We start from the raw sequence: 20,964 nt of genomic DNA on the forward strand, positions 1-20,964 counted from the left end.
CTACCCTGTCATCATGCTCTGACTTCCTGTCGGTGGTATTTGATGACGTCACAATAGCGATGTGGACGTCAGAACATTGCCAACGTCTTTACATTTCATGGAGGTTTTGTCATTTGAAACAATGCTTACGGTGTCTTTTGTCTTGCTGAATTGGTTCATGTATAGTGAAAATAATGATTCAGGTTTATGAAGCAAACACATATTAACATTTATGTATGCGTAATTCCTGCATTTTGTTAGCTCCATTCACTTCCCCTTGAAAATTGGACTCATACACTTTGTCCTCACTCTCTCACTCGTGAAGATCCGGGCGGAAATGGTCTTCAGTAATCCATGCTTGTCGTAAGAGGCGACCAACGTGATCGGGTGGTCGGGCTCGCTGACTGGGTTGACACATGTCATCGTATCCCAATTGCGTAGATCGATGCTCATGATGTCCATCACTGCTATCAACTTTTTTATTTTAAGCAATTCTCTTTTGTATAAATAACACCTTGTAGAAATCTATATTGAAAATCTAAAAGTTTTGTGTCTTGCAATCCTTTTCTGTATACTGTAAATATATTTTTCCAATCAAAGTTTATTCAGGAAATAACAGCAAAAAAAATATAAAAAAAAATAATAATAAAAAAAACCAAAACTGTTATTTCCTTGAAATTGATATTTAAGCCACCGAACCTTTCTTTTCACCATCATGTATGGCAGAAAAGGAATGAATCCTGAAACATATTGTACATGCTCGCTCGCCTAGGTTCCAAAGTTGTCATGTCTTCGAGTTGCATTAGTTTCAAACTCGCATGTTTCCAAATGGCTTCCGTTTCTAAGTCGACCGATGCTAGCACCTGGAGGTTGCTTGCGATGTCTTGTGAGACAGCAGACTCCTCCCTGACATATATTCCGGTTCGTGTCAGTTGCCCTTTCCTCCCGTCTTGTCTTCACCAACGTGACCTTCGTCAGTTTGACTCCGTGTAATAGCAACTGATCTTGTGGCTGGATCAAGGTACGTACATGAATCAGTCACCTGATTCAAGTCATGACACAGTGTGTAGTCCATTATGCTTCTTGTCTTTTTGTCTGCTGTCATTCATGTAATCATTTTACATTATAACAGCTTTAAATTTTTATTTTTAAAATCTCATGCTACGCGTTCGGTTTTAAATCAAATTTTGAGCTATTATAATTTCGTTATGTACCTCTGATTTTCCGACACAGCTTATACCTCAACGAACCTAACAAAAATACTGTCAATACTTCAACTGAAAAGTTGTTTTCCATAAATTGTGTTTCTAAGAAATACCAATCAAACAATTCATCTTGTAGCTGCTCTTGTTTGCGTTACAGACCCATATTGCCATATGTATCAAACCCGTTAAGATCCGGGTTAGAATTGATCTTCAGTAACCCATGCTTGCCGTAAGCGGCGACTAACGGGATCGGGTGGTCAGGCTCGCTGACTTGGTTGACACTATGTCATCGCATCCCAGCTGCGTAGATCGATGCTGATGCTGTTGATCACTGGATTGTCTGGCCCAGACTTGATTATTTACAAACCGCCGCCATATAGCTGGAATATTGCTGAGTGCAGCGTAAAACTAAACTCACTCACTCACTGTAATATGTATCAAAGAAAAGGGTTACCCAGATAATGACTAACTCTGAGAAATACACCAGAGCTGTGACTGTATTTCCACCTTACAACTAGGTGTAGCAGTGTTGTTGACAAAAATTCTTCTGGAATCTTGACATATGTCGTTTCCCACGTCGACAACTATTTCTGTTTATCAGCGTTCAAAGAGTTCACAGTTTCAGGTCGTACTTCATTTCAGCCTCAATACAAACAACCACAATCTCCATGTTGCTGCCGATTCTTCTCTCCAGTGTTTCTCTGGCACTTGTAAGTTTAATTATTTTTTAAACTTATCGTTATTATGATTATATTGTTTGTGAGTGACTTGAACCTTTATGTCATAACGGCTTTTTCCCAGCCATATAGTTACGAGAACAAGTCCATACATATACACATTCGAAAACAAATTTCTATATTTTAACATTACAATATTATTTACAATTAAACTACGAGGTATAATAAATTATAATTAAAATCAAAAGCTCATATTTGAAACCAAGCAATTTGTTACATACATATATACAGTTGAGATACAAACATACGCTAACTCATGCGAGTGAAACATATCTTTCGGGTTTTCACCTTGACAATGTGAATCCCTTTCGACAGCAAAGTACACACAGTCAAGCAAAATAGATCATGTTGAAAGAGTGGGTTACGCGCCTTTACGGATTACACAACCAGTATTCGCTGTGATAAATTTGAGGATTGACACAGTCTGTGCATTTTTAAAAAAAGAGGCATTACTTAATCCAAAGACTGTTTGTGAAGTGTATGTAATCGATGTCATGTTAAAGGTCAAGTAAGACAATAGTGTCGAAGGCGACTCCCCGCCGTGATAATGCTAATGATGCGTAATCATCACTCACTCACTCACCCACCCAAATCTCACTCTCACTCACTCACTCACCAACCAACTCACTCACTCACCCACTCACCACTGGAGAACAATAGAGTCGACTTGATATTGAATCCAACGGTTAGCGGTTTATGAGTTTGTGAGATGTGTTTGGTGGCCTGTATTATCATACTTGATGTGCAACGACAACCTGAAGTATGCAAGTCTTCGACTCTTACTGCTTTGGCTAAACGAGTGCTGTAGTGCCATTTTTATTAAACGAGTTAATGATTTGGTATAAAACGACCGAAAGTGAGTTTAATGCTAAATCTTTCACGAGTTTGGTAAAGATGGTATTTCACGGTGTCGAGTTTAGTATTCTGTTTATAACTCTCCAACATAATTGTACCAACTGCTTACAGTGTGATGACTCTCAGCTTTCAAGCAAGGTCTACTGCCATTGCGACAGAGGTATTAGCATTGTGACGTCATAACTGTAAACCATTATGACGCCATACGTCTAGCGGTATTACGCTAGTGTAATATTGTCGTAAAAAGTTTAGGTTGCTGGTGACCGCGGCCAAAGATCATTAGGTTGCTGGTGACTACGGCCAAATATCATTAGGTTGTTGCCAAAGATCATTAGGGTTGCTGGTGACTACGGCCAAATATCATTATGGTAGGTTGCTGGTGACTACGGCCAAATATCATTAGGTTGCTGGTGACTACGCTGGTGACCGCGGCCAAATATCATTAGGTTGCTGGTGACTACGGCCAAATATCATTAGGTTGCTGGTGACTACGGCCAAAGATCATTAGGTTGCTGGTGACTACGGCCAAATATCATTAGGTTGCTGGTGACTACGGCCAAAGATCATTAGGTTGCTGGTGACTCCAGCCGCCTATGGAAAGGGCTTTTGGGGGTGGCTAAGGCCTCGTGGGATGAGGACAGTTTCCATGCTGTATAATAAAACTCAGGGTCTCCATCTTTCTTTGTGATGACAACAATTATCCGTGTCTCTCCATTACAGTAGCGGACTTCATCTGTCAGTGAGTGGGTAGGTTGTGTCAGTTTGATGTGGGAAGGACTATCGTTGGCTTTTATCAATTGGGCGACCCAACGACCACGGGTTTGGCGGTGACACACCCAGAAACATGATAAAGCAGATCTGTGATTTGAACCCACGATCGCGGGGTTCTGATGTGACTGAAGGACACAAAACTTTAGAGCGAATTGTGGGGCCTTGGAAGACCAGGCCACCCAATAGTTCTTGGGAAGGAGCCCATCTCAAGCTAAAATGTAACTGCATAATGTCATGATACTATCCTACACCTGACCCACTTTCCAAAATCCCCAAACAAAACCAACAGCATGTATATTTAACATCTTTGAGAGGCATTTTAAAAGTTGTAAAGATGGAGGAAAAGCAAGTTCTATGGATAGTCAATTTCTTTATTGCAATGAAAGCGACGTTTCGTCGTTAGGATCTACACCGAATCGTCGCTTTCATTGCAATAAAAGCAGTTGACTTTCCCTAGAACTTGGTGTTCCTTTATTTATGAGTATTTACAGATATGCATGTATTGAACGCTGTTCAATGTTATATTCGATTTCGATGTTTCGCGTTGATAGTAATTTCCTTTACCTTCCAAAATACATCGTGTATGGACATGATTTGTTGCTGTTGTTTATATGTAATGATGTACGAACACAGGGAATACAGCACACACACATATAACTCACATATTTCTTACTTTGTCTGGCAGGGTCAGTTCCTGTTTACTTCCAATGCTGAAATTTCCCGTCGGAATGGGTACCAGTTCGAGTACCACCCGGACACGGTGAGTAATGTGTGACAAACACTGTATGTTTTGGGGGTGTTCTAGCAACGACACGCTCTAGTGAGGATAGCTTCAAGCAATGCTATACATTGATTGTGTTCGGGACGATTTAAACGTCGATTTCAGAAACCCACGCTTGTAAAAGGCGACTAACAGGATCGGGTGTTCAGTTTCGCTGACTTGGTTGACACATGTCATCGTATCCCAGTTGCGTAGATCGATACTCATGCTGTTGATCATTGGAATCTCTGGTCCAAATTGGGAAAGAGCGAGAAGGAGAGGTATTATGTATTGTGTACTGTGTGTATTGTGGTAAAACATCATAAATAATGCAAGGATTTGCTTTCGTGCTAATGTTTTGTTTTGTCTGTCGATACCATTGATAATTTAACGAAGCGTCGACACCAACTATTTCAAGTCTTATCGGTGTATTGGGATGGCAATACTGACTCATCAACAGTTGCAATATACCACTATACAAACAGCTTTATGTGAACTATCGTGTAGAGGATATAAGCATTTTATTATCTTCTCTTATAGCTCAGCCTTACGTTTTGTGTAACGTTTTAAAAGAGCCAGTATTTGGGAATTTGGTTTTATTAGACGCTTGTACAGCCTACTCTTAATACCGTCACAGTACTGCTGTAGTATATTGTCATATCGATCTTGCAATAGTGCGGCTATAGCGATGTAGCTATTGTCATACGTCCAACAGGTAATCTTCTACATTGCCTGGTTTTGCATTTTGCTTTATTGATTCGGCAAGACACGGGTGTGGCAATTATAGATCTGACTTAAGCAACCATTCACATTTCTTTCAGAAACTCTTGACGGTAAAGAATATCTTCAGCTGTTACTTTGTGGGAACTGACGAAAGCCTCAGGACGAGGATCAGAGATAAAAATCTCAGAACAAAACTACAGGTAAACTTGACTGTTTAAAGCAGGCTTTTGTGCAGTGTCATGGCCCTTGGAAGTGACAGAATCCGATGAGTCTGAAATTCGTCATGATTATATTTATTTGTTGTTGGTTTGTCGGTACGATACAAGGGAACAAGACGTTTTGTCCCACGGGATATATCCAGCAATATCACGGTAGTATCGCTGCGGGGGACACTATGAATGGGCTTTTCACATAATAAGCATGTGTGTAGTCGATCTCATTCCTTAGGTGTGACGAGCGTACGCGTAAACCACTCTGCTACCCTTCATGATTTTAGGAACGAGGAAAACATTTACAAATCGTTGTATAAGATCGTACATGATTTCATTTGAATGAGAATTGGACGTCTCGTTGAGAACTGGATTCAACGTTTACCGAGATGCTGGTCCAGAAGTGATTATCTGCACACTACCGCATGTAGCTGGAATATTACGGTGTGCGGCGTTAAACAACAAATCTAACATCGTCCAGTTACATGGTTCTACTTTTCAGGATGAATTAATTGGATTCATTCAAGACAACCGACACATAATAAAGACAAGCCTTGTGCAAGCTGGCATAGCTCACAACGATCCCGCAGCGACGTCAAGCTGTGTTGGGGACAACCTGTTTGAACTGGAATATCCGTCAAAGAGCACCACCGCCACTCAGGGGCAGACAACTATCGGAAGAACTAAACAGGGGCATACAACTCGTCCGACCACGCAGGGATCAACGGCATGACCTCAACGGAAGATTGTTATGTTGTAACTGACCTTGCCCTCGATGACGTTGTTTTTGTAGAAAATGTTGAATGGTTCATTAAATGTCCATGAACAACCGCCCTAATCTGGATGTCTTATGTGGTTTATTGTTTTTTACTAAGTACATTTTAAAGAAATACTTTAGTAGTTGAGATTTACTTTCAACCTGACGTCATCAAAACGTCATTGCACTTGACGTCAATTCAGATGTTTATGAGCTCTTGAAATATGATAACACGTCTCTTTCGCGTTTATTGTGCTCTCTACCATTATTTCAAAATCTGAAAAAACAATTCCATTGTCTTCTGAGAGATATGACTTGGTATGAACTGTGGTGTATCGACTCGTCAACCTGACATGTTGACTCCAACATGCAATATGTATTGCTGTATCCTGGGTAACCACCCCCCACCCCCCCACCCCATGTCAGTCAACACAATGTTCAAACTTGCTACATGGGATGCAAGCGTGACGTTTCGTAAGTGTTGTCTACCTTGCATCTTTGACAATACGTACACCATATGTGCGACTTTTAAGTCACTGGTTACACACTTTGTAAAATATTTACGTTGTTTGTTTAAAGAATAACCCCAAAGTGGCAAGTATGTACTGTTTTTGTGTATAGTATATATATTTAGCACAGCATGTTAACAGTGCTGTGATTTATCATGGCGAGGCAAGGGACGATCTAGTTCTCTAAGATTCACTGTGCTAAGTGACGTCCCTTTGATACGCCAGTACCCTTGTTTTCTTGGGTTGTCACCCGTGAAGATCCGGGTCAGAATATTGATCTTCAGTAACCCATGCTTGTCGTAAGAGGCGACTAACGGGATCGGGTGGTCAGGCTCGCTGACTTGGTTGACACATGTCATCGGTTTCCAATTGCGCAGATCGATGCTCATGATGTTGATCACTGGATTGTCTGGTCCAGACTCGATTATTTACAGACCGCCGCCATATAGCTGGAATATTGCTGAATGCGGAGTAAAACAAAACTCACTCACTCTTGTCTTGTCATGCGTGCAGGTGTACTGTGGAATAACTGTCTGAGACCTCCCGGATTCTATGTCACTTCGTCCCTTCCTCACTCATTGAGTGAGGCGGCTTAGTATAGCTTGTTCAAAGCGCCTGAATATAGCTTGTTCAAAGCGCCTAAATATAGCTTGTTCAAAGCGCCTCAATATAGCTTGTTCAAATCGCCTCAATATAGCTTTTTTAATGTGATGTTAAACTCTACTCACTGTTACAATCAGTCCTCAAATCAGTGGAATATTGTCAAATGTCTTTATTGAGAAAATAATACAAGAAAGCAGTATGTGTTGAAGATATCGGGTATTCTTAAGTCAAGATAATAATATCAACATTAATTTCTACATCATGTAGTAATGCTCGCACTCAGGTCAGAAGATAGTGATAGTTATAACAATATGCAAATAATGTCACGCCTGGAGACACAATAAATTGGCATTTCATCCATGCGGGGGATCGAATCCTTGACTTCGGAGGGATGATGGATAGCTCACCCCACCCTCTACCATTCGCTCCTCAGCCCCGTCCTCTTGAATATAACCCCTCCCCTTGTACACGAGTGACAAGGACTACGCGTGGATCAAATGGTGGCCTTCGCAAAAGAATAATTTCATGAAGGATAATTGGTCCTTTTGGCCCACTGCGAATATGCGAAGTTTTATGTTGCGGAAGAAGTACTTATGACATGAGTGAGTGTAGTTTTACGCCGCTTTTAGCAATATTCCAGCAACATCACGGCAGGGGACACCAGAAATGGGCTCCACACATTGTACCCACGTGGGGAATCGAACTCGGGTCTTCGGCGTGACGAGCGAACGCTTTAACCACAAGCCCCTCTTTGATTTTGAAACTTACTACGCATGTTCAAATGGTTGACAATAAGTCTTTTTTGACATTTTGCATTTCTTCTAGTTTTTATATGTACTTAAGAACTGAAAACAGATTTTTCAAATTCGAGAGACATCCGTTTGTATCCCTCAACAAGTCGGTGATCCAACAGGAATTTCCTCTTTAAAGCTTCTACGTATATAAAATTCGGCTAGTGTCAAATCACTTTTGATATATTATACACCCCCCTCTCACCACAAACATCATCATCCCGAAACCATTATTCCTACTTACACGAGACAAATTGAATGTGTGAGTTTGACAAAGTCACAATTTACATCGTCTATACCTGAGATCCGGAGCATATATACAGCCCCCATTATAAAACCAAATACAACCATGTTGCCATTGCATCAGATGGACACGGTTAAATCTGAACAGACCCAGTATGTTTTTGAATGTGTGTGACTTTTGAAGCATTAATCCATCTGTGATTTTGCGCTCTTTCCTTTCTGCTCCACGTAGATCTTGAGGAACGCTATGGCCGCGTTTCGCCCTTGCTGCAAATACAGATACACATGTATAATTCGAGGTTTCAGACCTGTTTTGATCACGTTTGATGTGGGTTAGAGTGAATGAGCGCAGTAAAGGATACCAGTACTACACACGGGTATTCGACATGACAACAGCTAACTGATGATGTGAAAAACGGTACATTTTAAATTTATTTGGAAACCATCTCTAGTTTCTTGATTATGTATTTTTTCGAGAATTTATTTACATGCAGTAAAGGAATTATTGATGTTATAACGTGTTTCTGATCTTTACCGTGATGAGAAATTCAATGTCTTCATCCTCCAAGTCGTCCATAGTTGTGATGTAGTCGCAATCAATGCCGATAGAACGATCAAGGTCACGTCTCTGTTAAAAAAGGATATATATGGAATTATGAAGAAACTTTTTTTGTAAAACACTTTCACGGAATCTTAAATTTAAACTATTTTCACAATTACCATATGCTTGAAAATACCCTACTTACCTTGACAACCACCTCTTTGTGCCTTGCCGTGATGGAGTCTATTATGGCAATCATATACGTCGTCAGACTGTCTATCACATGCGATGGGCGACTGTGGGCGCCGTGGTGGATCGGGACACCTCTCTTGGCAAAATATGACACCAGAGCGTGTACAGACACCTATAGCAGTTGAAAAGAGATGCACAATGGTTGGTTTCATTATTCTTGATTATCAAGGGTGAAATATATCACTAATATTATATACCATAGACCAATTCCGCAATATGATGTCATTGATGAGGGTAATAAATATAACTGCTTCAGACTGTCGGGACAGGTGTTTCACCTCTGCAAATGACACGAGGATGAAAGATTACTGTAATGAAGAAAGACCATGAAAGGTCATCATTCATCCTATGGCATGACAGGGGCTTGGGGTAGCCTAGTGGTTGAGGCGTTCGCTCATCACGCTGAAGACCCGGGTTTGATTCCCCACATGGGCACAATGGGTGAAGTCCATTTCTGGTGTCCCCTGCCGTGATATTGCTGGAATATTGCTAAAAGCGGCGTAAAACTAAACTCACTCACTCGAGCAAGACAACTGAGGAATATATTTTGCTGTAGGTTCATGCAATCACAGAAAAATACTTGTGTTGGAACATACGAAGGAAGCCGTATTTCTTCGGTGAACTTTAATATTATGCACAGAAGTAACGTCGCTTACATGTTATTAATCGAAGCCAACATGCATATGCGAGTTATTTGAAAATCAATATCATAGCTCAGAGATTACTCCACAAGTGAAAAAGAAGAACCTACTCTCAATAACTTTAATATAAATTCCGCATACAAAAATGAGAATGAAACTGCACAATTTTAATTTCAAGTTTCTTGGTGTCTTGAAATCAGTGCACGGGTGATGCAGAAAACACCAGGTTATTTCCAAGATTAAATGTTAAACAAATCGTTATTACAACTCTACAAACTCTTGAAATTGGAAAAATATGAAAAAGCTAAAACTCACAAAATCGTCGTCATATCTATCTATCTCATCGAAGACTTTATCCGGTTTCGTGTTGCCGAAAAGAAGTTTGTATTCCTCTGGGCTTATGTTGCTGCTCTGAAAATGCATGTAAAACAGGATTTATATTTTTATAATCACTACACCCACCCCATTGAAGTCCCCAAATCCCATAACACATGATGTTATACTTTTCATATTTGTAATATTCTATTATGAATAATATTAATGTTACTTTAAAGAATTTATGCTTGTCTAAATACAAGTACATGAAGAAGATGTTGTTGACATTCAGGTCAAACATTCTGGAACATATGTTATATTTGAGATCACACTATCTTAGTAAAGTACAGATTCTAGTACTTTTGTTTGGTTGAGTCCCATCCGGAATTCGAACCCACGCCCTCAGGCACCTAATCGCCAGCACACAAAGTCAGCTGTCTAACCCGCTAAGCATGATGGAGTTAAGAAGTGACAGAAGCTCTACCCCCTTCAGTAAATACCTTGAGCGCGTCAGTGAGCTCTGTCTTCGTGATGTGCATGCTCTGGTCAAGGTTCCGTTCACGCAGACACGCCATGAGTTTGTGGGCGATCTCCTTCACCGTATCCTGCTTCCTATTATCCGCGTCAATCTTTGTCATGTGAGGAAGACGTTTCCTGGAAGGGAAACAAAGGACAGATACTTAGAATACTCACATTGCCGTTTCCAGGTCGCGATAAAATACCAATCGGACGCGAATACGTCGCGAATTGTGGACTAATCACGTTCCATCTTTTCCCTTTTTGTTGCCGGTATGTAAAACGGTCTAAGAACACACTCCAAAGGACATATACTATGAGTACTCACACTGCTGTTTCTCGATGGTGTTACCACCAGGTCGCGATACCAACCAGCTACTGAATGGGACGCGAGTACTTCGCGAATGGCGGACTATTCGCGTTCTATCATTTCCCTTAAAGTTTTTGTTTCAGGTTTGTAAAGCGGTCTAAGAACACACTCAAAAGACGACTAGGGGTACCGAACTCAGTTCTTCTGCGTCATTCCATATGCGTTTTGGAATACAATAATCAGATTCGTCCTGCGATTCGTGGTTACCTATGCCAGTGGTATTGCAAAAGATACATACTACATTACTTAGGATTTCATTTGAGGTGGCACGCATCGTCATGAATGAAAAACTGTTCAGTCACTCACTCACTTACTCGTCCACCCACAAATTCACTGTCGAGTTCTGTGCATTCGGATGCACAGACGGTGCCAGGCACGATCTTGGCAGGCATTTCACGAAGCAAACGTAATACCCGTTTTCGTTTGAATCTCACTCACTCACACGTGCACCTACCTCATCAATGACGTGTTTGGTCTGTCTGGGGGATAATCTTTCATACGTTCTCCAAATTCACGTTTGAAGACCTCCCTTTCGTCGGTTGAGAACTGAAACAAGAAATTTAAACTATAAGTCCATTGATTTGCCTTGATTTTATAGATTAGCGAAAGAGAACGTGAAAACGTGTTTGTCTTTATGTACTGAGCAGCTACCTACCACCATGGCTCCTAGTGTCTTCTCACTGAAGCCATCGAACCAGCTGCTCTGTTCCTCCTCGATGTTGGCATGGTGTAAGAACGAATGCTTGGGGTCCATGGAAAGATACCATCCTGGAATGATACGTTTATGCCATATTCAGGGAAGTTACATATTGGGCTTAACTTAAAATTCTTTCATGTCGAGAGATACTTTAATTAAAAATTCAAGTGTATAATACTCATAGTACTAATTCGTTTTCAAAGGTATCAGTATTGTTAGTGGTGTCAGATGCTTTTATGATAATTACTTAGTGATGATACTTGGTGATAGGCGACTAGCGGGATCGGGTGGTCAGGCTCGCTGGCTTGGTTCACACATGTCATCGGTTCCCAATTGCACAGATCGATGCTTTGCTGTTGATCACTGGATTGTCTGGTCCAGACTCGATTATTTACAGACAGCCGCCATATAGCTGGAATATTGCTGAGTGCGGCGTAAAACTAAACTCACTCACTACTTAGTGATAGCAATACGATGATTATCTACAACAATATCTTTAAAGAATAACAATGTTATTCATCGACAACTTCTTTATCGCAATAGATGCAAAATTGTTCCTCTTCATCATTCCAGCTTCTAAATGCCATTTATCGAAGAAACAATATTTAACTATTTACCATCAAAAGTGTTGATGGGGTAGTTATTCAGGACTCCGCCATCAACGAAGTATTCTCCTCTTCCATTCACAAACGAATACTTGGGCTTCATCACCACTGCAACCAGACATCATAAGTTATTTATCTTACCTCTCACATATATGTCGCTGTATGATTGGCTGAGCCAATCAATGTGACCCGCTTACAAGCGAGTAACATTTTCTACCCGCTAAATGCCGAACTGTGGGAATTGGTTTGGTACTTCGTGTTAGTTGTGTTTGAGCTGTTGCCTAACTTCGGTACTCCTTATTATGACCCAATACCCGTGCTTCAAACAGTTCAAAATTAACATTGAGGTGTTCGGTAAGATAAATACGTTGTTCACTGGTCCCTCGGGTCTTATGGGTTGATGTACCCTCTATATTTGTTTATGTTCCCCTCGCTCTTCGGGCTCAGGGAACATAACCAAACATAGAGGGTACATCAACCAATGTCCTCCTCGTGACCAGTGAACAAATTATAATTAAAACTGTTTATATTGATACCTACATTGAAGAAAGTATAGTAATATTTGAATTATAGCCTACTTCTGACAAATTAACATTTATTTACTTTCTTTATGTTCAATATGAAGTTAAATTTTTAACGTGTCACAGCTATCGAATAGTTTACTGGATATTACAATAAATAATTCCTTAAAAACATAATTGCATAATTTGTAAAATTTTATAACTGCATTTTTTGCATTTTTCAGTCTGACCGGGTGACCGGGTCGTAAAGTTGTATTGACGTTGGACGTATGGACGTTTTTATCGCATACAGGAGAATTCAGGTGTAAGCTTCGTGTTGAATTTATTCGACATGTTTCATTACTAAAAATTGTGATATTCCTCCCATGTAATAAGCATGTATTTATGAATAACAGGTGTTCGTGGAAAGTGATTGATATGGTTTATTAATGATAGCTTGTTTAAGATATATTTCTAGATGTATATCTAAATGAAAATTGTAATGAAACGACCACTCACTCATCGACGTGTGCACCCATTCATCAACCAAATCACTCAATAACTCACTCAAGCACTACTCATTCACTTCTCAGTAGTAATTGAAAATCCGGGTTAGAATTGGTCTTCATCAGCCCAATAATTGCTTTTGGTAAGAGGAGATTAACGGGATCGGGTGGTCATCCTCGCTGACTTGGTTGACATGTCATCGTATCCCAAATGCTGTTGATCACTGGAATGCCGCCATATAGCTGGAATATTGCTGAGTGCGGCGTTATACAACAAATAAACAAACAAACAAACAAACTTCTCAGTAGGCGAGAGATCTAGACGAGCCAGCCCCTCACCTGGAATGCTAATGGACATAGCGAGTGCCTCCATGATGGGGAAGTCCGGTGTTGTCTTGGGATGGAAGTACTCCACGCTGGAGGTTGACATGTTGGAAGCCACAATACACAGCTCCTTCCCGTGGTCGTGGTACAGCTGCAAGAGAGAAGGATCCATGGTTTTCTGGAGTACATACATAGTGGGCGAAGAAGGTCTTAGTGGGATATTAATGTTGAAATGTGCGTGAATGAGTATAGTTTGACGCCGCATTTAACAATATTCCAGCAAAATCAAGGCGGGGAAAAAGATGGCACTTTGTACCCATGTGCGAGTGAGTAAAATTAGTTTTACGCCACTTTCAGACATATTCCAGCAATATCAAGGCGGGGGACTCCAGAAATTGTCTTCACATATTGTACCCATGTGGGGAATCGAACCCGGGCCTTCCGCTTGACGAGCGAACGCTTCAACCACTTGGTTACCTCACCGTCCCGTGCACAGAGGTAGAACCCTAACCTTCTTGTAAAGAACGGGAATCACCGAAAAAGTACAGAATGTAACAACAGAACGTAAAAAGAATTTTTTACCACCAGTAAAGTACGGTTATAACGAACTCAAAGGGATATTCATTTCAAAATAGTTTGTTATAACTGTCAGCTCGTCATAAACGTGTTCGTTACAAATGAAATTTACTGTAATAATCCATTTGAAATTGAATATAAATATATCTTGTATTACAGACATTTTGAGAAGGTCACAAATAATAATGTTGATGGAACGCAGGTAAGAAAAGTGAAATTGGATTACTGCAAGGTAATTCTTCTGAAATATAATCCACTAAAAAGAATCCAGAAAAATTGCCACTACATGTATCACAAAAATTAGACAAGAATGTTTGTTTTTCTGATGACATATTTGCCTTGTCACACAGGTCTATTCCCATCTTCATAAAACTGATCATGCTAATTCCTTAATAATATTTGAATGTTGAACTAAATGTTGAACTATTGAATTGAATGACACAACTGTGTCAAAAGAACACCTCTTGAAATGATCCAGTTGAAACTAATTTATCCGTTTGAATCAATATTGTCTAAGAGTATAATAATTCAAATTTGCATTATTTCCAATATATTCATAATAAACTGCATGGGTGCTAATCGAGTGGAAATATTGAACTGTGTTTTGTGTCAGAAGACCCCGATGGAAGCCATAGATGTTTAGAAGAATCTGAGCCGTGACGTCTCGGTTGATCTTCACTAACCAATGCTCGCTGACCTGGTTGATGCAAAGCAATCACTGGATTGTCTGGTCCAGATTTGATTACTTATAGACCACCTCATACAGCATCAAAGTAACAAAGCTATGTAAGATGATACTTATGAGTTGAGGATGTCAGTCCAAATTGATAGACTAATGCCAAGGGGCACAACTCTGCATGTACTAATCCATTCCCTATCATTGTCCCACAGAATTGATTGTAATAAAAAATGAAGATCAGAAATATTGCCAATGCTCCAAAATATGTCACGCTGCATCATCTATATGTGGAACACCAGTCTCCATTCACCTGACCTGGGGCGGTAGGGTAGCCCTAGTGGTTAAAGCGTTCTCTCGTCACGCCGAAGACCCGGGTTCGATTCCCCACATGGGTACAATATGTGAAGACAATTTCTGGAGTCCCCGCCGTGATATTGCTGGAATATGTCTGAAAGTGGCGTAAAACTAAACTCACTCACTCGCCTGAACTTATCGAGGCCTAACTTGAAACGGATACAGCTTTATTTTACAACATGTACCTTGATCTTGTAATGTGGGATGACATTTTCGATTCCCATGTCATCACGGGATTGAAATACAACCGTAGATAAGCCACGGTCAACATACAGTGAGTGTACTACGCGATAAGAGACTTGGACCTTGAACTATAATAAGATTGGGACATAAATACCGTTTAATCATTATGACTCCTTGTCAGTGTTTGATCATGACTTGTGACACGTTTATCCTCGTGCTCCGGTACATTAGGTTCCGTGTTGTGGTTTATATCGCGTCATATAAGAGACGTTGTAGGTTCAATGCCCGGCCCGTCAAACCGAAACACGTTAAAGGTGGTATTTGTTGTTGCCCCGCCTGACGTTAGGTGTTATTTAGGGTGATGATAATTTTGAGCGGGGTCACCCATTTTGTTCTGGGGAGGTGTGTGTGTGTGTGTGTGTGTGTGTGTGTGTGTGTGTGTGTGTGTGTGTGTGTGTACACATGCACCTGTGGGTGTGTGTGAGTGATTTGAGAGAGAGTAGAGAGAGAGAACTTATATTGCATGTAGTCTTCAGGACAGCTGGACTCATGTTGGCAGTGACTTTACAAATCTAGTTCATCATATATCTGTGAGGACATTACGATTATGGGGGCGGTGGGGTAGCCTAGTGGTTAAAGCGTTGGCTCGTCACGCCGAAGACCCGGGTTTGAATCCCCACCACATGGGTACAATGTGTGAAGCCCGTTTCTGGTGTCCCCCGCCGTGATGTTGCTGGAATATTGCTAAAAGCGGCGTAAAACCATACTCAGTCAGTCAGTCAGTCATTGCGATTATGTTTATTCTCCTCAGTATAATATTTTCTGATGATATAATTTTTACTCGGATTATTGGGAGTTATGATCGAACGGGCGGTGATGAAGTCTAAAGCTTTCTCTTGACACGCTGAAGTCACGGGTTCGATTCCCCACATGGGTACACTCTGTGGAGCCTATTTCTTGTGTCCCCCGTCGTGATATTGATCGAATTTTGCTAAAAGCGGCGTACAACCGTACTCATTCACGCACGGTTTTAACAATAAAATCCCTACCCGTGAAGGTCCGGGTTAGAATGAACCTTCAGTAACCCATGCTTGTCGTAAGAGGCCACTAACGGGATCGGGTGGTCAGGCTCGCTGACTTGGTTGACACATGTCATCGGTTCCCAACTGCGCAGATCGATGCTCATGCTGTTGATCAAAATATTGTCTGGTCCAGACTCGATTATTTACTGACCGCCACCATATAGCTGGAATATTGCTGAGTGCGGCGTAAAACTAAACTCACTCACTCACTCACACTCAATAAAATCCCACGTATGCTGTTAACGTGAAACAGTAAACTTGGGCACTAATGAACTCAGTTTGATCCCATCATACTTATCCTTAAACGTGTACCTTGCAATAAAATGACAGACAAAGATACCAGTTGTACGTGTGGATGAGTGTAATGAATCCTTCGTATGCAGCGCATACTCACAACGCACACACATCACGTTGAACGTGACCCAGATGTCGCAGAATAAACGCTGATTCAGCGAATCTAAAATGAACTGCTGTACAAAATGTCGGGTTTAGTTTTAGGTCACAATGACCGTTTTATTACTGTGTGAATATTCCAACATGCGACCATTGGGTTTGGTCGCGTATACTGATTAAAGTGAGTGAGTGAGTTAGAATTTAACGTCACCTCGGCAATATTTCAGCCATATAGTGACGATATAGTGATTAAAGTATCACTTTCCGTGAATATTTTATAACCAGTCTAGAGGAAGGAACTTAGCCATGATAGGTTTGTAAGATAATGGCATATGCATGCAAAATAAATGTTTTAAAAAGATCAGACTTGTATCAGATCTGTACATACAATACACTGACACATTTTTTAAATATCATTCACAATGTCTGAGGCAGACGAATTTTTAATAGAAACATTCAAGCATATTTTTCGATCATACCATAATGTTGACTGTCATTGTCAATATCTAATATACTAAATCACTTTCATACAACAAATGTCGCTTGGAGAATATTTTACCTGCTGTCACTGTTCGACTAACCAATCTTGACATGTTATATTTATGCGTCTTGATTACGGAGCGGTGGGGTAGCCCAGTGGTTAAAGCGTTCGCTCGTCAGGCAGAGGACCCGAGTTCGATTCCTCACATGGGTACAATGTGTGAAACCCAGTTTCTGGTGTCCCCCGCCGTGATATTGCTGGTATATTGCTTGCTGTTTTTCCAAAAACGTTGTTATGATGTGATGAAATGATGTTCTGAAGCTCACCTTTCCAAAAGTCAGCAGGCTGTCGCCGTGTTTTTCGCGGATCTGTTCTGACATGGCGTTGTAGAATTTTTTGGCAGGATGCCATCCGTAGCTCCAAGCCAGATTCGGCAGGAAGGCAAGGTAGCCACACGTAGCGTCTGAATAAAACATAAAACAGATTGCACGTTAGTAAAAATTACTACATATGTATAAGCATTAGTACTTATAAGTTTCATATTATTTTACCTGGGTAACATTTCAAATAACACCTTCTGTCAGCATGCTGATGACAAGAATAACCCCCCTTGAATATTGACCGCCTCCGTGGTGTAGTGGTTAGAGCGTCCGCCCGGAGAGCGGAAGGTCGCGGGGTCGATCCCCGACCGCGTCATACCAAAAGACGTTAAAATATGGTACTTGTTGGTCCCTACCTGGCGCTCGGCATTAATGGGTACAACAAGGACTGGTCGGCTCGGAGTCAATATAATGTGTCTGAGTGGGGTGTTAATACTTCACTGCGGCATGGTATCTCAGTGGGCTAGCACTATAAAACCAGCTTCAGTCTGGGCTAGTACAAGCAGCCGCACATACACATACACACGCATGCACGTCGTCATATGAGCGAAATATTCTCAAGCACGACGTTAAACCCAATTTCACCTCACCTCACCTTGAATATTCTTTGCATAGTGATTGAAGCGTTCGTTGGTCCCTTATCCAGATTCGATTCCAAACCTTGCAGCTATGTGTGAAACCAATTGTTGGTTTCCCAATGATCTTGATGTAATATTGCTTAAAGCGGCGTAAAACATACTCATTGGGTCACTTACATAACTAAGCCATTAGCGCCTCAATGCCGATCAGATTTAAGCAAACCATATACTTGCCAAGGAAAGCTGAGGCATCTAACGTCCGAGAAAACTCCTTGACTTCCCGCGGGGTGAAGCCCAGAGCCATCAGGGTGGCGAACACAGCCCCCATGCTGACCCCCGCGAAGCGATGAAGCTTCTCATAGATCCCGACTTCGTGGAGGACCTGTAACCAATGCAAATATACTGTAACCAGTGTAAATATACTGTAACCAGTGTAAATATACAGTAACCAATGTAAATATACTGTACCAGTGTAAAAAACCAGTGTAAAAATATTGTAACCACTGTTAATATACTGTAACTTGTGTAAATATACTGTAATCAATGTGTAAATATACTGTAACCACTGTAATATACTATTATACTGTAGCCACTGTAAATATACTGTAACTAGTGTAAATATACTGTAACCAGTGTAAATATACTGTAACCAGTGTAAATATACTGTAACCAATGTAAATATACTGTAACTAGTGTAAATATACTGTAACCAGTGTAATTATACTGTAACCAGTGTAAATATACTGTAACCAGTGTAAATATAATAACCAGTGTAAATATACTGTAACCAGTGTAAATATACTGTAACCAGTGTAAATATACTGTAACCAGTGTAAATATACAGTGTAAATAACTGTAACAGTGTAAATATACTTGTAACCAGTGTAAATATACTGTGTAAACCAGTGTAAAATATACTGTAATACGTGTAAGTGTGTAAATATACTGTAACCAGTGTAAATATACTGTAACCAGTGTAAATATATAACAGTGTAAATACTGTAACCAGTGTAAATATACCAGTGTAAATATACTGTAACTAGTGTAAATATACTGTAACCAGTGTAAATATACTGTAACCAGTGTATATATACTGTAACTAGTGTAAATATACTGTAACCAGTGTAAATATACTGTAACCAGTGTAAATATACTGTAACCAGTGTAAATATACTGTAACCAGTGTAAATATACTGTAACCAGTGTAAATATACTGTAACCAGTGTAAATATACTGTAACTAGTGTAAATATACTGTAACCAGTGTAAATATACTGTAACCAATGTAAATATACTGCCTTAAGTGGTATTGAACGGGCAGGGAAAGTACCAAAGATTTGTGGCAGCGAAGAATCAAGCTGTGCATTTGAATGACGTCTTATGGAAGGCTTATAACGCCAAACGATGTCCTTGATGTCTAAAGGTCACGGTCTTTGATACAGATACAGGGTCCAGACCGAGTGTAAATACTTTTTACCAAAGCTGATATTTATTTCTTTAGTCCACTGTTATATACATATATGAATCTGACTCTTTATATAACTTTTATTGATTCAGAACATACATGTACTCAAGGTATTGAAACAGCGAATTTACTAGTATCTGTTGTCTTGTGCACATATCACTATTTGCCTTGTGTCGAGCCAGAGCTGCTTGTCGAATCATTGAATTGATACAAATATGGGTTTCGACAACTCTCGGATGATCAGTATACAAACTGATTTGCTTGTGCAAGTCGCGGCATTGTAATTACATAATATAAAATACACCTAGTACAATCATGTAATCTAGTTACGAATACTTGGAATTAATTGGTCTTCAGCAAGCCATGCTTGTCGTAAGAGGCCACTAACGGGATAGAGTGGTCAGGCTCGCTGACTTGTTTGGCACATGTGATCGTATCCCAATTGCGTAGATCGATGCTCATCATGTTGATCACTGGATTGTCTGGTCTAGACTCGATTATTTACAGACCGCCGCCATATAGCTGGAATATTGCTGAGTGCGGCGTGGAACAACGATCAAACAGACATGAATATAATATACAAATACCTCAAGCGTTCCCATATACGCTATTCCTTTGGCTCCCCCTCCTTCGAAAACGATATTATCAAAATCGAAAGAAGTTTGTTTCAGTAGCCACAGATCGCCTGCATCCATCGCCATTTTGCTGGATAATCACAAATACTACCAAGCTCATTGACTATTCTGGTCAGTGCTCCACGGGGAATTATATAGGTAAACAGGGCGTGGCGTTTACAGGTATGTGTTCTGAATCATTTGTTACTTTCACGTTCATATTACGTTTTGAAAGAGTAATTAAAACAATATTGTACAAGTGAGGGTTATATAGCCTCCATGGCTTCATAGATACAAGTCGAAGACTTCTACCTATACGGATGATAGTTCTCAGCCAAATGTGTCATTTCGGTGGTATGTCTCAGCAAAATGTGTCTATACGGATGGTAGGTCACAGCCAAATGTGTCTATACGGTGGCAAGTCTCAGCCAAATGTGTCTATACGGTGGCAGGTCTCAGCCAAATGTGTCTATACGGTGGCATATCTCAGCCAAATGTGTGTATACGGATGGTAAGTCACAGCCAAATGTGTCTATACGGTGGCAAGTCTCAGACAAATGTGTCTATACGGTGGCAAGTCTCTGCCAAATGTGTCTGTACGGTGGCAAGTCTCAGCCAGATGTGTCTATACGGTGGCAAGTCTCAGCCAAATGTGTCTATGCGGGTGACATTTCTCAGCCAAATGTGTCTATGCGGGTGACATTTCTCACCCAAGTGTGTCTTTACGGGTGGCATTTCTCAGGTTAAAGGTGTTAATATATCAACTTGGGC

General features: G+C 40.5%; 2 protein-coding genes across 2 annotated transcripts; one reads left to right on the plus strand and one right to left on the minus strand.

Annotated features, from left to right (window-relative positions):
* Window positions 1–1,785: 1,785 nt before the first annotated feature.
* On the plus strand, window positions 1,786–6,068 carry LOC124273501. The gene is made up of 4 exons (XM_046708767.1): window positions 1,786–1,894; window positions 4,233–4,307; window positions 5,129–5,230; window positions 5,742–6,068. The coding sequence occupies exons 1-4, from the start codon at window positions 1,853–1,855 to the stop codon at window positions 5,970–5,972; spliced, it is 450 nt and encodes a 149-aa protein (XP_046564723.1). The 5' UTR covers window positions 1,786–1,852; the 3' UTR covers window positions 5,973–6,068.
* Window positions 6,069–8,328: 2,260 nt separating this feature from the next.
* On the minus strand, window positions 8,329–20,280 carry LOC124273491. The gene is made up of 12 exons (XM_046708759.1): window positions 20,167–20,280; window positions 18,350–18,497; window positions 17,484–17,620; window positions 13,425–13,560; window positions 12,092–12,187; window positions 11,433–11,545; window positions 11,232–11,323; window positions 10,392–10,545; window positions 9,892–9,987; window positions 8,889–9,047; window positions 8,678–8,770; window positions 8,329–8,409 (listed from the first exon to the last, which is right to left on the minus strand). The coding sequence occupies exons 1-12, from the start codon at window positions 20,278–20,280 to the stop codon at window positions 8,329–8,331; spliced, it is 1,419 nt and encodes a 472-aa protein (XP_046564715.1).
* Window positions 20,281–20,964: the final 684 nt, after the last annotated feature.

This window comes from Haliotis rubra, unplaced genomic scaffold, assembly GCF_003918875.1.
Source record: "Haliotis rubra isolate DU_JTF1 unplaced genomic scaffold, ASM391887v1 Scf181, whole genome shotgun sequence".
NCBI classification, from domain to species: Eukaryota; Metazoa; Mollusca; class Gastropoda; order Lepetellida; family Haliotidae; genus Haliotis; species Haliotis rubra.

Coding starts and splice junctions, on each gene's coding strand:
- LOC124273501 (XM_046708767.1), top strand. CDS start 1,853: ATGTTGCTGCCGATTCTTCTCTCCAGTGTTTCTCTGGCACTT. Junction 4,308..5,128: donor TCGAGTACCACCCGGACACG/GTGAGTAATGTG, acceptor CATTTCTTTCAG/AAACTCTTGACGGTAAAGAA. Junction 5,231..5,741: donor ATCTCAGAACAAAACTACAG/GTAAACTTGACT, acceptor TCTACTTTTCAG/GATGAATTAATTGGATTCAT.
- LOC124273491 (XM_046708759.1), bottom strand. CDS start 20,280: ATGGCGATGGATGCAGGCGATCTGTGGCTACTGAAACAAACTTCTTTC. Junction 11,546..12,091: donor CCCCATCAACACTTTTGATG/GTAAATAGTTAA, acceptor GTATCATTCCAG/GATGGTATCTTTCCATGGAC. Junction 9,048..9,891: donor ATAGATATGACGACGATTTT/GTGAGTTTTAGC, acceptor CAACTGCTATAG/GTGTCTGTACACGCTCTGGT.